At 42.7% G+C, this 18,731-nt stretch overlaps 1 protein-coding gene across 21 annotated transcripts in view; it reads left to right on the forward strand.

Moving 5' to 3' along the window:
• The window catches only part of VPS13B (vacuolar protein sorting 13 homolog B), a 917,098-nt gene that overhangs the window by 574,592 nt on the left and 323,775 nt on the right, over positions 1-18,731 (forward strand). For all 21 annotated transcript variants that reach the window (XR_005593500.1, XM_039522053.1, XM_039522058.1 and 18 more), the window contains 2 exons: positions 1,379-1,787; positions 8,434-8,551. Coding sequence is in view for 20 of the 21 variants with exons in the window: in XM_039522053.1 (XP_039377987.1) it covers positions 1,379-1,787; positions 8,434-8,551 (527 nt within the window). In the remaining variant the exon portion in view is untranslated. The remainder of the gene's footprint in view (positions 1-1,378; positions 1,788-8,433; positions 8,552-18,731) is intronic.

The raw sequence follows: 18,731 nt of genomic DNA on the forward strand, positions 1-18,731 counted from the left end.
GTAGAGACCTGAGCAGGTTACAGCACAGACCCTTTATCTTGAGTAGTGTGATAGATTATATGGAATATTTTTGTGTTAGTGGAAGTTCTGTTCCATTTGATTTATTTTCTGTCATGAATATGTCCATCATTCTTTTACTTATTCTAGTTTTTTACATTTGTCCTAATAAGAGTGAAAGCTAACTTACTAATTTGTTACAATTCACTTAATGATATGCTCTTTCAGCTTCTCAGCATTTCAAAAACTTATTACATTTATGTAAGAAGTTAGTGCTTACATTTATAAAAATTTTAAAAAATACATTAATTAGCGATTCTGAATAAATAAAATCTGAAAATGTTGAAAGAAGCATCTACTCTGTTTACAAAATGTAGTTGCTGTACTTATGCTTGAGTGATTAAACACTATTAAATAATATTATATATCATTATGTCAAAACCAATTTGATTTTATTTGCTTTCCTTTATTATTAAAATTATTTAATTTGTTTTATTAGTTTATTTTAAAATTCTCAACTTTTGCAGTAGTTCACTCAAGGTCAACTTTCAGTCAGAAATGAATGTTTCATCTAGATACTGGAGGAGATTTTTCAAAGGTACAGCTGTCAGGAGCCTAATACACTCTGACAGTCAATGGGAGTTAGGCATCTAACTTCCAAATGTACCTTTGAAAATCTTTCCCTCTGTGAACAGAAATCTTGCAGATTTCTGAAGAATAATGTAATAAATTTTAAAAGTTTTTTTTTATGTATTGAGATGAATTATTTAGTGTATTGTATATAGTAGTTAGTATTATGGGTGTTCTTCAGGAGAAATTTAAAGTACAAAGTTATCTTGTCACCACTGGTACAGTGATGGTTGGGCCCACAGAGGGAATGAAAGGGAATAAAAGCGATAATAAACTCTCTAAAATTAGGAGGGGGTGATGGAATGTAAATAATTTTAAGCTTATGCACAATTTTTAAATAAATATTTTTGGTAAATTTTGACTTTCTGAAGTGCAAAAAATATTTTGGGTAGTAGTATTTGAGGGATATTAAGCTACCAGGCTGAGTTCAATGTTTCATGTACAGCACAGATGAGCAGAAAAAAATGAATGTTTAGTGTCACTAAAATATTCAGCAGTTCTAGCTTACATTGGCCTGTTCTGTGATAACGTTTGGTCATACTGTGAGGTAGATGGCCCTTCTAAAGATTTAAATAAACCTGTTCTTAAGTTGTTTGGAGAAAGTAAGACCCCCTCCCACAAAAAAACCCCCAAACAAACAAACCTGAAACGAAAAGCTAATAAAGAAATAATAGCAATTGCTCTCTGTTTAAGATGTGTAACCTGTTCTCTTTACAACAGTTTTCATTATTGTTTCTTTTTCCTGGAACAGACAACTGCAAAACTTTTAGATGGCTCACACCAACAACACGGATTTCTCTCTCTCACTTATACAAAGGCTGTGACAAAAAATGTCCGGCACAAGTTGATATCAAGAAATGAACGAAGAACTTTCCATAAGTTATCTGAAGGTCTCAATGATGGTTCTCCTCATTTTCTTCACGAGATCCTTCTTTCTGCTCAGGCATTTGATGTTGTCCTATTTTTCCCTTTGCTTAATGCAATTGCAAGTATATTTCAAGCAAGGCTGCCAAGGAATCAAAAAGAGAAAAGCAAATCACCTGGCCAACCTATGAGGACTCATACTCTAACATCTCGGAACTTACCTCTGATTTATATCAACACAGGTGTAATCAGAGTCTTCTTTCCCAAAACTGAGGAAATGCAACATGATACAGGAGGTACTATGTACTGTATGAATATATTTATTATGTGAAACATTTATTTCTCCACGTTCTTTGGTGAAGGTTAAATGCCACAAGATGACACAGATCTCTTAAGCAGGTTTCTTTGCACTCTAGACAGGTGAATTATAGGGAAATCTAGTGTCTTTGACCAAAAAGATCTATCTCAATTATCTCACTGCTTCTTGTGATAATGGCATATTTAGCATTGTCCCTGGGGCTCTCATACTGCAAGGGAAAGAGATGGAAAATGTAATTAATATGATACACACTACATTTCTTAAGAGTTATAGAAATAATTACTTTGGAGGTCTACCTTTGGCTGTCCATAGCGTTTGAGCTGCAAATGTGATTGTTATAGGAGTTGGTCAGGAGTTGCATGGAGAGAACTTAAGCCCTGAGTCTCCAATTAGATCTGCAAGAGTTGATTCTTGTGCCAGCACTGACCCCCTTTGAGGCCAGTGGGTGTCCATGCTGGTACAAGAATTTACCTATGTCAGATGGATCCATTTTCAGGAACAAGGCCTTATGGTAGGGAACTATTGAAAAACCTCAGGGCTTATCTACATGAACATTCAGTTCATAGCAAGCTAGAGTGTGAATCTATCCCAGAATTAGCCTGTTGCAGACTGTCTGTGTGGACCCTGCTAATATGCATTAACAGTTTGTTAATGAGCCTTGATTTAGTTCCATTTCAAAGAGGACTAGATCAAAAATCATTAACAAATTGTTAATGCACATGAGCAGGGTCCACAGTCAGTCACTCTATGGCAGGCCAGTGCAAAGTAGATTCACATCTCAGCTTGCCACAAACTAAGGGCTTGGCTACACTTGAAAGTTGCAGCGCTGGGAGTTACAGCGCTCGTCGTGCAGCTGTGTAGGGACAGCACTGGTGTGTGGCCACACTGACAGCTACCAGCGCTGCAGTGTGGCCACATTTGCAGCATTTGCAGCGCTGTTGGGAGTGATGCATTATGGGCAGCTATCCCAGCGTTCAAGTGGCAGCAACGTGCTTTTCAAAAGAGTGGTGTGGGGTGGTGTGTAGTGTGACAGGGAGCGGGGGAGAGAGAGAGAGTGGATTTTTGGAGCCAAAACTGTATGTTAGCTTCTTGACTTGCAAAATCAGAAAATGTTCCCGACCCCTTAATCTTAACTCTCAACTGCAAACAGCCTGCATCCAACGGACTCCCGTTCTCCCCTCTGCCCCCGCTGTTCCTCGTCAAGCAAACACTTAACCTCTGTGAATGAGACAGGCAGGGGGTTTTCTCATTTGATTGTTCACAGTCAGGTACAGATTGATCACAGCAAACAGGAGCTGTGTTTTGTTTTTTAGATAAGCAGCTCCCTGTGCTCCGGAGCGCCGCGGAGCTCCGAGTTCACAACAAAACAAAGAGAAGCTGCATAACAAAACAAAGAGAGTAATTTAGTTAAAAGCATTCTGGGATATCTCCTAATACCCTGGAGGCCAATAACAGCGCTGGTGTGTGGCCACACTTGACGAGCAGCGCTGGATCACCAGTGCTGCACTCGTTATACCCCAAGCAGACCAGGTGTACAGCCAGCGCTGCAGCCAGGGAGTTGCAGCGCTGGATGTGCCTTGCGGGTGTGGACAGTTACTAATTGCAGCGCTGGAAAGCCTCCACCAGCGCTGCAACTTTCAAGTGTAGCCAAGCCCTAAATGTTCATGTTAGACAAGCCTTCAGACAGCTGGGCAGATGGATGGGTACTTAGAAGGATGGAAGGTGTAAAAGCCTTGTGCTCAGTTAAACCACTACTCTAAGTCTCTGCATTGCCCACCACAAAATATATTTATTATATTTATACTCATGCTTTTAATTCTTACATCTACATAGAAAGACATTAACATTAAAAGTACACCTGCAGACAGCTAGGGGCTATACCGTTACAAGTACAGTACTCCCACTAAAAAGAACAAGGAATACTTGTGGCACCTTAGAGACTAACACATTTATTTGGATATAAGCTTTCGTAGGCTAAAACCCACTTCGCTTATGCCCAAATAAATGTGTTAGTCTCTAAGGTGCCACAAGTACTCCTCATTCTTTTTGCTGATACAGACTAACATGGCTACCACTCTGAAACATATACTCCCACTATCATGTACTCTTCTGAGAAAGGAAAAAAATGCATTACTGATATAATGCTATGTTTACATAAGTCATGTAGGTATGGTTTTTTACTATTATCTCCAATAATACACAGTCTAAACCCATGAGGGTAGAGTTTAAATTTTCACATAACGTAACAACAAGAGGTGCAGACAGAGAGAGTTTAGTTGGATTATTTTTTTGCCAACATCCTCTACAATTTTCCAACTGGGAATGGCAGAAATACAGTCAGATAAAATTAGAATGGCTTTGCTGGCAAGGAAGAGTTATCGTTCTTCTGGGAAGGGAGTCTGAGGCATGCTGTCAAGGAAATTTTTTAAAGAATATGTTTTTGCAACATCTGTAGCTTTGCACTTCATTAAAATTACATTTATAAAAAATGCTCTGGCTGGCTTAGAGAAAGAAAGACTGACCCTGTGCTAACCACGTTTTTAAGCAATTACAAATAGCAGAACTGCTGTGGGTAAGCTTGAATGAAGGTGGTAAACACGCATGCATGTATAAAGAATGGCCAAAAAAGTTAAAACTTTATTGAAATAAAAACAGAACAAACTAACCCCAAAAACTAGAAGTTCTGGAGTTTCATGAAAATGTGAAGGTCAGTGCCAGATCTTTTCCGTCTCTTCTTTCACCCCAACCCTTTCTAAACTCAGGTACTTCTGAATGAGGACATTGAGGTCTCCTTGCCCATGAAGTCTAGAGACTGTAACAAAGGCCAAGGCTTGAATATGAACAGCTGTTATTTTTAAATTAACAGTGGCCCTCTAAATATTAGGATTTTAACTGCTTTTGAAGGCCTCTGTACTATATAGTCCATCTGCAAGAGGTGTTCATATATTAGTTTCAGGTAATTACAGTATACCAAAAAAAGTTGCTTTTTCAATATGACAACTTAAATTAATATGCTACATGGTACTATATTGGGCACATTTTCTCTAAATGTTTCATAAGTTAACTATTAAAATATATTTGATCTTTCCTTTGCCATCAGTTAGGACATCTATTAGTCACAGGCCTGTGGTAACCACTGATGCCTATTTTCTTTTTAAAAATTCAGTGTAACTTTTCTTTTCTTCAGCACAAAATATTCCAAGTGTCATATGTTTCTTTGATAGTATTTCAGTAGCACAACCAGATCAGAGGTGTTTTCTAGCAAGTCTCATGCTGGACTTGGTGATCCCCAAGATGACATGCTGTAACATTACACTTTTCATGTTGATCATAATTTTTTTCTCACTCCTCTATATCTAAGGACATGATTACACTGAAACAAATGTTGTACAAGACCGTCTCTTTAATACCAGAAAAGTTAAAGGTGTTACAAAAATGAATGTTGATGTTATATACTGTATTATAAATACTTACTGTCTAGGGCCCTGATCCTGAAAACATGGCACAGATTAACACTCATAGTAGTCCCACTGAATTCAATAGGACTACTTACATTAATGAAGTTAATGCACATGTGTATGACTCTGCATTCTGGAGCTTACATAAATTATATAAACAAGTTTTATTTAATTGTGCCATTATTCTTGAGGATTAAATCTTTTTTTTTTCTACATAAAATGCCAAAAAGCATGAAAAGCTTCACCAAGTGCAAGCACGGTGCTAAACAAAGAATTTAGCTCTTGAGGCTGTGTAACAGTTGGATTACATAAACATTTAAGAATTACTTCTAAAATATCTGTTTAAAGAATCCTAAAATATAACAATTGCAGTATGACGCCTTACTTTATGTACTGTAACTTCTGTTTTCTACTTTTGCAGTATGTTTATAGTCATCTAATTTAACAAAAGAGCAAATAGAGTTTTTATGTACTCATGAAATATAGTTTAATGCCTCTAACAGCCCATGTAAAGGATGAAACTAATTATTTTTAAAAACCTCATATGAAGGATACAAAAGTACAAGATTAGCTTTCCCATGTATTAGTCAAGTGAGTGCTTTGCCAGTAAGCCGCAGGTGTGCAGCACTAGGGGTAGTTGAAAACAAAAGTGAATGTGAGGGGCCTTATGACATATATAGCTATAATAAATTTGTCCCAGGGTGCATTCATTATGTATAATATATACATTCTTACTCAGAGCTTTAGAAATACATAAGCAGGCAACCATGGTTTTATTCATTATAATGAATAAATTTTCCCCATAGAAGATTCTATGGGGAATTTTCCCCATAGAAGATTTCCCCTGAAAAGTTCAGGAGAGTATGTGTAGGAGAATATGAGTTAAGAGGTGTATTCTCCATCAGTAAATCAGGACATAAATCACTTCTGCCCCCAACACAGAAGCATCAAAATATTGATTAGTATGGTACTCTCTATATATGTTAAAGAGTTCATTTGTTAAACCATGTGACATTGAATTACTCTTTGGTACATTTTGTGGTAGGTAAGCTGCAAGTGTTGGATGTACTAATAGTATTGAATACATTTACATACTTTTGTTTCTTTTACCAAAATCCAAACCCTTGTTTTAAAAAAAAAAAAAAGAAGAAGAAGACAGGAGACCTTTCTCAAGTGCTACGTTTTTTTGCCACTCTTGCTCACAAATAATGTCATGTTTTACAGCATAAGTGAGGTGGTGACCCAAGTAATATTGAGACTAATGAATAGGGTTCTATTTATTGCCCCGTAATAAATGATCAAAGTGACAAATACTGGAAACGAGACCCAGAACCACTTTTGTTCAGTATTCTAAAACCCTTATCATAAAAAGGATTTGGCTGAGAAAGGGAGAAAATGCAATACTTAGCATGGGGATCTGCCACCTTTAAAATAATATTTAAAACACACTTAATATACTTCCCTCTTCCCTCACAGACATTTTAAAGCCTATTATGTTAATTTAACACCAGCAGGAGGTAGTTTTAAATCTAATATTTAGACTTTGTTAAAAAAACTGTTTGGTTTTGGTTAAAAATTATTGGCACAAAAAGTTTTTCATGGGCATTTAAAAATTCCCCCTTCAGTGCCTGCCACCAAAACAAATGAGCATCATTTTGGTCAGATTAAGGACTGAAGGATCTGGACTCTGATTTTTGGGTAGACAGGTTTCCTTCAATCAAATAATTTGTGCTATCACTCATTGGTTTACTTTTCTGCATCTTGCATTATGTCATTTTTTCTGTATTACCCAGAATTCTATGATCCCTGAGATCCATTTACAAAAATTATATGTCCAGGCTACAGAGCATGGCCTCAGAATATGGCTGTCTGATTCACCAAGAAATGAATTGGTCTGTAGAAGCCATTCAAAAAAAAAAAAAAAAAAAAGCTGAGGTCTGACTAGTTCTTTCCACATCAAGCAGTGCATTATTTAGTAAAGTACTTCAGCTCTCTTCTGTGGCTGAACATTTAGTTTCAGAGCAAGATATCTGAAGTATCTTCCTGGGTGGCCACAGATGGTAAAATGGGTTGGGTTTAAGTACTTACATATTAAATGGGTTGATATGTGTAATGTATGTAGTATGTATAATACTGAAGATGGAGTGGGAAACTCTATGAGCATGCTCGATCATATACTTACGATATTACTGGCAGCTTCCCAATTGCCATAAAATCCTTCAAAGTAGGAGTGCTGCAAAATACCTAATGCGAGTCTTTGTAGCTGTTGAAATAGAACACTTTTTTTTTTAGTGATGATGCAAGAGAGCCATGAAACTTCAGTGTACTATGAGCAATAGAATCTAATTTTTTTTCTCAAAAGAGCTCTGGTTTTATATCTAATACAGCATTCATTTAAAGTAAACCTTTTCTTCATCTGGATAAAATATAAAACCTAATTTATACACAGTAAAAAGCAGAGGTTTTTCATTATAGCAGTTGAGAATGTCACCAAAGAGACTTTTCTTCACAGATACATATCACATCTTTTTATTTTTTCACAGTGTGTAGGGTATTATATACTGCGCTGAATATATATTGCACACCACTGAGCCCAATCTTGCTATCTTTGTGTTTATCATGCTTGTTGCAATCAGTAAGGTGTGCTCCAGGGATAACTGTTGAAAGATCTGCTATTGTATGGTGAGATTGTAAAATCTTGCATTTTTTGAGTCCTATCTTTCAAAGGGGCCCACAACATAAGGCTGAGTAATATTTTAACATTTTAGATATGCATATACTTAAGTAGGGTGTTCATGAGGAAGCAGCTGTAGAATATGAAAATCTGTTGGAATCAATATCCTTTTGAAAAGGTATTTTTAAAATAAGATAGCTCAAGGTAGAGCAAGAGGTCACAGATTGATTTAAGTGCAAGACAGAACTTGATGGGGAAATTGGGCTCCAAGGAACAACCTTCTCTGTTGTATATCATCATAGTAGTGCTGTTGACTTCAATAGACTTATTTGTGCAAGTAGTAACTCTTGTGCATAAATTTTTGCTAGATTGAATCCTTAATACATAGTCTGATTCAGAGATTCCTTATAAACAATTTTTATATATGTCTGCCATGTACCTCTGTGCACACACTCACTTATAACAAAGATCCATGTTTTCTCTCGCCTTAGCTGAAGCTAATCAGGCAATAAAAGAAGACACTTTGATTATCAAGATTGCCTCCGTCTCTATGGCTCCCCAGGCTGACAACCCTCTTAGCAGAGCTGTACTCAGAAAAGATATTTACCAGTAAGTATTTTTCTTATATCTAAACTCACAAATATTTCATTTGTAGGGGAAGTTAATTGGTCAATAAAACTTGGTCCATGCAGCCTGTTAAAATACTTTTGATATTCAAAACCAGATTTTTTTTTATTTTCTTCACTTGCAGGCTTTCAAATCCATTCAGACATATCAAGTATTTCTGTGATGTGTTGATGCATAACAGAATTTAAATGGCAAGTCATTATGAAAGTTAAAATCACAGATGAAAGCATTTTAAGAGACTTGGTTTTATGTAGCGAAAACTCAGATCACCTAAGAAGAAAAGGGACTGTTTGTGACTAGCATAGCTCTTAGTAGCAGTGTAGCATGAAAGTGATAGAATGTAAATGGTAAACACACATTCAAAATGCAGGACTGTCGATGGCATGTGGATCAAAGCTGTAAAGGAGAGCAAACTTATAAAGAGACATTTCACAGTAAGCACATTTTCTGCAAAAATGTCATGCTCTGGATTGTGTCATTGAGTATGTGCAAACCTCACTAATCATATGTAGGCAGCAAAACTGGCAAACATATGTAATCAACATGATAAAAAATAATGTATGATATTTAGTAGAGTTGGCTCTGATGCCAGACATGAAAGTATGGTTGCAAATAATACCAAGTGAGAAAAGTCACAGGAATACAGATGAACAAGTGTCTTATAGTTCCTGTTGGTCTGTTTCTCAGATGTGGCAATATTTTTGTTTGAAAAGTACTTCATACTGCACTTCAATAGAAGTTACAAACATCAAAATCCTTTCCCAGCAGTAAAACATTTACTGCCTAGAAAATGACAGCAATTTAACTTTGTCAAGTTTAGGAATTTTTAGGATGGCAGGAGACCATGACATTTCTCCAGCTCCTTGTCTCTTCTGTTCATCTAGAAGTTATAAGGCAAAGTCTTTTTTTCTCCAAATACTTGTCAAATTTCCATTTGAAAATATTTGAATTATTGTATTTGCTCATATGTTTGTCACTAGTAGCTTATTCCTTATATTAAATGGGCTGTGACTATTATCACGTTAGGATCCCTTCTGTGAAAGTTCTTTGTGTCCTGTTGCCAGTGACTGCTTTCGATGAGGAGGTCTGAACCAGTTCCCACTCTGCTCACAAATGTACTGGCTTCTGTCTCTGTGGTTCCTCCGCTCTCACAATTCTTTCCCCCCTCCCCCCACTAAATTAGTTTCTGCTTTGTGAGGAACAAAACCAAAACTACATCCTACCGTCTTTCTCTTCCTCTGTTCCTATCTGGAATCTAAAAACTATTTTAAAGCATTCCCCTAGCATAAATTTGAACCTGCAAGATCTAGTTTCAGTAATGTAATCTCCAGTGCTGTCTGTTACAGGGGGTATGTGGCACTCCCTGCTTAGACATTAGAGACTAAATGGGACAGATTTTCAGCTAGTGTAAATTGGCATAACTCCATTGAAGTCAGTGAAGATACACCAATTTATACTAGCTGAGAATCTGGTCCAGTGCTCTTAATAATTAAAATAATAATAATAATTTGAGATATACCTGTCTCCTAGAACTGGAAGGGACCTTGAAAAGTTATTGAGTCCAGCCCCCTGCCTTCACTAGCAGGACCAAGTACTGATTTTTGCCCCAGATCCCTAAGTGGTCCCCTCCAGGATTGAACTCACCACCCTGGGTTTAACAGGCCAATGCTCAAACCACCGAGCTATCCTTCCCCCCGCCCCCTGGGTCCATGGACTACAGGTTGAAAACCACTGTTCTTTGTTAACGGGAACCTTTCACGTACCCCTTAGACATAGTCTAGACATAGCAGACCCCCAGAGGTTTGCAGACCACAGGTTGAAAGCCACTGCACTAGACTAGCTTTTGGCAACATATATTTGGTTCTCTCAGTTCTGCAGCCCAGAATGTTGTCTTTTGTTTTGTGCTGCTAAGTTTTTAGATACTTTTTTTAAATATCTTTTTTCTAACAAGGAAGTCATTAAAAAACCCATATACAACACAACAGACTAAGGGAATTTGAGGTAAAATTGGGTCGGATGAAAAGAAGTGTTGGATCACTGTCTGTCACTAATCAAATCATTGACCCTATACACAGCATCACACTCCTCAGTGCAGTAATGTTCTCCTCAGCAACGTCTGCAGTCTCCAGCAGTTTTCCCATATCTGCTTCATTCACTCACCATCTTATTTCACACCATAGGTGAAAGGCATATCTTTTCTCTCTTAATTATGCAATTATATTATTGACAACAATTTTTAAAAATCTTTTGGGACATAGTTTTCATGAAGGAAACAATGGGCGACAGAGATGAATCACTCAATGATTACCTGTTCTGTTCATTCCCTCTGGGGCACCTGGCATTGGCCACTGTCGGAAGACAGGATACTGGGCTAGATGGACCTTTGGTCTGACCCAGTATGGCTGTTCTTATGTTCTTAAGGATACTTGGCAAAATTATAGCATATGATGTTGCAATCCTACTTTTGTTTTTTTAAATGTTTTGAACTGTTGAGGCATGCCATAGCAAATTTCACTCTATCAAAATAAGTAAAGTAATTTTTAGCATCAAAAGTTTTAGGGTGCCAACTTTGTGGCACAATGGTAAATTTTCTACACTTCTAATTGGGAGTTCAGGATTCAAATCCAGGATTCAGTCTGTGTTCCCATGCATGACATAGATTTGGGAGCATTGTGGTGAGGATATACTCAGTCTGCTTCATTCAACAGTAGCAGCTGCTAGACAAGTAGAATTCAGAAGGGAGCTCATTTCAAAACTCTTGTTGGAAAGGAGGATAATACAAAGACTTTGTATAATTAGGACATGGATGGAAGCTAGAAAAGAATAAAAGTAAGGCATTTATGATTGTTAGTTCAGCTTCAACACTCTGCTGCCCAGAGACTAGATTTCATTACTTGACCAGGAGTCTCACTATCTGGAAGGTCCAAAGCCTGTGGGGGATAGTGTTAGATGACAACTGTGTGTGACTGGGGAATCCAAATGTTAGTCAGGGTTTGTCAAAAAGCAAATGAAAACAACAAGCCCATAAAACTTAACGCACACATTTTGTTTAAAAATGGATCATAAATATCATTTGCAACATATGTAACGTACTGTCCATTATAGAACATTTAAAAATATAAAAAGTCTGTTGATTACTGGAGATTTATCTGCTGCAGTACTGTAATAATCCCAACATGGCTTCTTCCCCCTCTTTCCATCCTTCCCCCTGCTTCTATTTATTACTACTGTTTTTAATAGAATGTAAGAAAATAAATCATTGTCTGAATTGCTGTCTTTACAGTGTTATGGGAGTGGGGACACACAGCCTTTTAATTTGTGGTCTCACTTTGGTTTAAACAGTCTTCTGTTTAGGTCTGTGCTGTAACCACATGGAATTAGTGTCATTTTTTGTAGTGTTCCTCATGAAGAAGAATTTTTTCCTCACATTTAAATACTCTCCGTATTGGAAAACAGCTTTGTTGTTTAACTTGGAGAGAAAACTAAATTCAAAAAGGGATCATGGAGAAGCAGCTCACCCTGAAAGTTTGGATGCAAACATTTCCCCACATGAATATTGGCATTTAGCAAGCAACATAATTAACAAAATGACTCTATTTTTATTTTACCATTTTAAAATATTTAAACTGCATAAATGTAGGGTTTAATTTCTTTTTAACCAATTAATGAAATACAACAAATAGGATAAATGTACTATAACATCAAAAAGAAGACTGTCTTAAAATAAGCATTATTATATCATTTTGCTGCCTGCTATAAGGAGCAATGCCTGCCCCTTCCTCTGAGATGTGTGTGGGGGGGGGGATGATGGGGTTTTTTGTTTGTTTTTTAAGATTTCTGATGAATTTCTGGTGTCTGCATTCCAGCGCATAAAGTTTTGCCCTTTAAGAAAATGGCCACCATCTCCCATTCCTGTCAATGGGACTGAAGCTACAGGGTGCTCTAAGCTGGACAGCATGGCATAACCTTTATAGATGTCAGAAGAAATGAGGGAGAATGTATGTAGGCAATAAGTTGCGGGTGAGAGGACTGGGAGTGAAAATGTGAGTGCAACCTCTGCCTATCCCATATATGGAGAAGGATAAACAGAGAGAGATTGGCAGCTCCCTACACCTTTAGGGAGTAGGACAGGGTAAGTGGAGATCCCTCTAATCAGTGAACAGGAAGGCCATATTTTTGTGCATATACTAAAGACTGAATTTTGACCTTTCTGATAACACAGTTTAGAGTGGGAGACTTTCCCCTGAAGATGAAAGGAATCCAAAGACTGTTGAAAAAAAATGTGATTTATTTATTTTTTAAAGACCACATCATTTACTGGGGTCCGACTCATGATTTTTGAATTATTGGAATTAGCAACACTGACACGATCTTGTTACTCAGACTCTGTGGTGGGCTTAGGATATGTTCCAAAATATTAGTATTTAATACTTTATGTTGGAATTTATTAAATACAAAATTGTGGGTGGTGATTCTGACTACTACAAAAAGCTTTAGATCTACTTCACAATTACTTGCCATATGGAGACTGATTTATTGAGAAAGCCTTTCTTATTGGGACTTTCCACTCTGAGTCCAACCAAGAGCACCAGTGCTAGAGGATCCCTCTCCTCTGCCAAATAGGCTAGGGGAAGCAGGGCAGGAGTTCTTGGGATGAAACCAGCTCTCAGGGCAGCAGGAATTTTCCTCACTCCCTTATTCCAATTTACCCACTTTCTCTCCTCCTGCCATTTCTCCAGTCCCCACCTCTCCCCCATGAACAATACATATATTTTATATTATGTTAAAAATGTTTTAAATAAATAGAAATAACAAGATATGTGCCTATTAGCACCTTTACCAATTTTCTGCCCCATTACATTCATTTTCTGTTTTTCATCTTTTTAGATTATAAGTTCTTGGGGCCAGGGGATTCTGTTTTCCTGTGTTTATGTACAACACCTAGCACAACATAAATAACATTCACCAGTTGAAACCCAGCATAAAAGAGAGCAGAAACTGAGAATCTCTCATTATTTTTTAATATTATTATTATAATATTGGCATAACTGAACTTCTTTACAAGATGCACCATACCATGTCAGTTTATCTGCTGGCATGTAGTGGGAGGGGAACCATAGCTCTGTCTACTCCCTCTCCTCCATATCCTGCCTCTGTCCATCTGTTTATGGTAGAGAAATATCAGTTCTTCTTCGAGTGATTGCTCCTATGCATTCCAGTTAGGTGTGCGTGCACGGCTCTTCGGAAGATTTTTACCCTAGCAACTCCGGCGGACCGGCTGGGCGCCCCCTGGAGTGGCGCCGCTATAGCGCAGGATATATACCCCAGCCGGCCCGTCCGCTCCTCAGTTCCTTCTTTCCGCCCGTGACGGCCGTTGGAACAGTGGAGCGCAGCTTAGCTGACCTCCACTTCCCTAGCTACTCGTAGTTTCGTTCTGTTTATAGTTGTAGTTAACTTTGTTTGTTTGTAGAATAGTATAGTGTATTTATTTTATAGGGGTTCGGGGTTTATCCCCTTCCCCTCACCCGGTGCCGGGTCTGATGCCCGGTCCACAGGGTGTTCTAATGCTCGGCCGGCCACAAGCCTCTGCCGACAAGAGATCCTCTCCTAAGTGCCTCGAGGGATCTCACCTCACAGATAAATGCCACATTTGTGAGGCCTTTAATCCGAGAACAAAGGGGAGCGGGGCTTTCGTCTTAAACAGCTCCTGAGGGAGGCAGCTCGTGCTCCTCCGCTCTCGGCGCCGAGCGCTAGTCTTCAAGGCGCGCTCCCTCGCCACCGGATTGCCGGTACCGCCAAGGCCTCCTGGCACGACCGTCGCTGGCTCCGACGTACCCTCGGCATGGATCCCTCTCCTGGAGGCTGAAGAGGCACAATATCCTTGCTGCGTCCGAGCCGCCGCCTCCGCAGCCGAGCGCGATGCTCAGTCGGATCGCCCGGCACCGACAATACCCGCACCATTAACTCCAGCCAGGCAAGAGCCGTCAAGTCCGGTGCCGGAAAGCTCCCTGGTACGGACCGTGGTCGAGCTCGCTCTGAAGCTGCGTCCCAGTCGCCTGCTCCGCAGCCAAGTGCTATGCTCAGTCGGATCGCCCGGCACCAATGTCTGCCACGGCACTGACAATGCCCGCACCATTAACTCCGGCCAGGCAAAAGCCGTCGAGTCCGGTGCTGGAACACTCCCCGGTACGGACCGTGGTCGAGCTTGCTATGAAGCTGCGTCCTTGGTGTGAGCTATGGTCGAGCTCACTATTCCCTCCACGCCGGAGACAGTGTCCACGGCGAGGGAGCTGCTTGCAATGACAGCGTCTGCGCTGCCTCAACCCCCGGCACCGCCAGTGCAGGTTACATAGTCGATGGGCAAGCCTGCCTTGATCAGACCACCCTCCGTCGGCACCGTAGAGCGGCACCGTTCATGATCGCGGTCCCGCAGATGTTCTCGGTCCTGTCACCGATCTAGGTCCCGACGCCGCTCACAGTCTCGGCACCGTTCTCTATGTTGGTACCAGTAGTACTCGCGGCACCGGTCAGCATCCCGTTCGCCAGTCCGGGACACTCAGCACCGATCCAGCTCCCGGCACCGCCCCAGGCACCGGGACGCCCGTAGCCACTCCTGTTCATCGAGCCTCGCACCCTCGGTCGACCACCCGGCACAGCTCCGGTGGCAGGTCCCGTTATACCGGTACCGATCCCCGGTGCCGCATCGAGCGATGTCAGTTAGGGACGGAGACTCTACCAAGGGCTTTCAGCTCCTCCAGGGCCATCCAGCCACGCATCAGTGTCATCCCATGCGGACACTTCATATGCGTGATACTCTGTTTTCCGATGTGCCCTCCAGAGTCTTCCAGGAGACCTATCAGTGGTCATTCTGGACGCCTTGGATATACTACCACGCCAGAGGCGTACCGGTGATCCCATCTCGCTCCGTTCCCTCGGAGCTCTGGGTGCCAGAGGCGACAATTAGTCGTCCCCTTCCGACCGGTACAAAGCAACCCCCGGTTCGGCACCGGGCTCCCAGATCCCTCCGGATCAGGAGGTCGCCCAGGAGCTCGAGCCCACACAGGACCCGCTTGTCCCTGGCCTTTCTTCTTCCTCCTCCCCAGATGAGGCGGGGGCAGGAACATACCCCTCCGGCCCTCCTTTAATCGAAACGCAACCAGCCCCTAAATCCGAAGAGGCTTGGCGTGTGGTCTTACTGGGCCGTAAGATGTACCCGGAGGGGGCCCTGCAACTTCGTATAGCGAACCAGCAAGCACTGCTTAGCCGCTACTGTGGGTGGCGGTGGGCAAATTTACAGAGTCGGTTCTTTGGAACTCCCATCAAGAGTTCGATGCCCTCCTGCAGCAAAGGACGGAGCTGGAGAGAGCTTCCCTCCAGGCCTCGTTGGACGCAGCTGACTCCACTGCCACGACTCTGGCCTCGGGTGTTGCCACACGGCGCGTTTCATGGCTCCAGTTATCGAGCCTTCCCTCGCAGCTGCGGCACGCTATACAGGACTTGCCCTTTAACGGCACAGGCCTGTTCTCTGAAAACACTGGCCCTAGGCTGCAAAGCCTAAAGGGCAGCAGGGTCACTTTGCTCTCTCTCTCTCGGCATGCACACGCCGGTGATTCAGCGCCGACGTTTCCGTCCCCAGCCTCCGCTCTTACCCTGCGCCTTGACAAAGTCAGGACTTGGCCAGCGGGCGTGGCTTACACGGTCGTGGCCATCAATCCGGACCCCAAAGGAGCTGAAATTAGGGTCCTTCTGACCACCAATGGGGCAAAAGCCTACCCATCCTCGTCCCTCCTAAGGACCCCTCTCACGAGCGATTCCTCTGGCAAGAGGTGCGGACGCTTCTCTTCATCGGAGCAATACAGGAGGTACCTAAGGGCGTAACCTAATCCCCTAGGCGAAGGGAGGTCTCAGACCTATCCTAGACCTGCGGGAACTCAACAAGTCACGATGCAGATGAGTTCCGCATTGTACCCAGGGCGACCGTTATCCCATCCTGGGATCCCGGAGACTGGTACACCGCCCTCGATATGAAGGGCGTGTGTTTTCACGTCGCCATTTCTCCTCCGCACAGAAGGTACCCTTGGTTTGGGGCCTACTATCATTATTCCCAGTATACGGCCCTCCCGGTTGGCCTCTATAAAGCCCGGGGTATTCAAAGTGCATGGCTGTAGTCGCCGCCTTTCTTCGCCACCGTCGGATACACGTTCTGCGTATCTAGACGAGTGGCTCATTCGAAGGACCACCAGGCCCAGGTTACCAGTCATGTGGGCATCGACACAAACCTATTCCTGTGTCTAGGCCTGATGATCAATAGTAAAATCCACTCTGATTCCCACACAGGGAAGGGAATTCATTGGAGCCGTCCTGGACTCCAGACTCGCCAGAGCCTGCTTACCTCAGCCTTGGTTTCAGGCGAGGGTAACAATTGTACAAGGTCTACGGACCTTCCCGTCAACTTGGGCTCGCACTTGCCTAGGTTTCCTGAGTCACATGGCTGTCTGCACGTTTGCAACCAAACATGCCAGGCTTCGCCTCCGTTCATTTCAATCGTGGCTCACCTGGATGTGCCACCCGGGCAGAGATAGCATACTCGTGGTCATCTCGTTCCCCCCGAGCATCCTAGGCTCCCTCGACCGGGAGTCAGCACCCTCCCGGGTGTATCCAGGGATGCTGTTCCATTCACCCCTCGGGGTCCCTCATGACAGACCCCCCATCTCTCGGCTGGGTGCGCACCTGGCGTAGTTTCGCACTCACGGCCTTCGGTCAGCGCAGGAGCTGGCCTTACATATCAATGTCCGAGAGCTGAGAGCAGTCTGCCTTGTGTACCAGGCATTTCAGCTGGCGGATTGTCTCAGCAGATCCTTCCTGTCTCACAAGTGGTAGTTTCCTCCGGACTTTCTCTATTCCGTTTTCCAAAAGTGGGTCTTTCCCCGCATAGCCCTCCTCACTCTCGTGAGAACGGAAAGAGAGAGAAATTCTCCTCGTTCCAAGGCCTCTCCCCAGGCTCGGTCTTGGAGGATTTTCCTGAGGCCGTGGATCAGCCATCTGCCGTACGCTTTTCCACTGTTCTCGCTGGTTCACAGGGTCCTGCTAAAACTCCGCAGGGACAGAGCGCCCCTGATCACGATCGCTCCAGCGTAACCCGGGCAGCACTGGTACGCCATGTTGCTACACCTGTCGGTAGCAACCCTCTTGGCCTAGACCCCATGACGCGGGATCGCGGCAACCTTCACCACCCGGTCTTGTAATCCCTGCACCTCATCGCAGGGCTCCTGCGTGGCTAAACCGATCCGAGTTACGTTGTTCTGCCTCGGTTCTACAGAATTCTCCGGGGTGGTAGAAAATCTTCCACTCGGTTGAAGTATCTGGCCAAGTGGAAGCGTTTCTCCGGCTGCTCCGAAACACGCAATGTTTCTCTCGCTGAGGTCCCGCTCCATTCCATCTGGTTCCTCAGGGCTTGGAGCGTTTATACCCTCCCCCCCCCCAGTGGGGCCCCGCCATAAACCTGGCTCTTCAATCTGGTTCTACCCAGTTTTATGACTTCCCTATTCGAGCCAATGTCAACATGCTCATTGATATACCTGTCCTGCAAGACAGTTTTCCTGTAGCCTTTCCTGCGGCCAGACGAGTCTCCGAGCTTCAGGCTCTCACAATAGGCCCAAGGTATACTGTGTTCCTCAAGGACAAGGGCAGTTATTACCACGTCCAACCTGCCTCCCTAAGGAGGTGTCGGCCTTTTATATCTACCAGGATATCTTCCTTCCGGTCTTCTTTCCGAAGCCACCCTCTTTGCAAGGAGAGCAACAATTGCCCTCCTTCGACATCCGTAGGGCGTCCGCAATCTATATCTAGCGGACAGAGCCCTCTCGTAACGCCCCCCAAAACCTTTATCGTACCGGCATACCGGACGAAGGGCATACCTGTCTCCTCCTAGAGGATTTCATCTTCAATGACGTTGTGCATCCGCACCTCCTGTGTTTTGGCCCATGTTCCATAGGGCCACCTTACTGCACATTCCACCAGAGCTCACGCTTGTCTGCTGCCTTCCTGGCTCACATACCCTTGCAGGAGATGGGTTGTGCACCTACCTGGTCCTCGGTCCATACCTTTGCCTCATTGGTCCAAGAGTCCAGAGCTGATGCAGCCTTTGGCTTAGCAGTTTGCA

The sequence above is a fragment of the Mauremys reevesii genome, linkage group 2 (assembly GCF_016161935.1).
Source record: "Mauremys reevesii isolate NIE-2019 linkage group 2, ASM1616193v1, whole genome shotgun sequence".
Taxonomy (NCBI): Eukaryota; Metazoa; Chordata; order Testudines; family Geoemydidae; genus Mauremys; species Mauremys reevesii.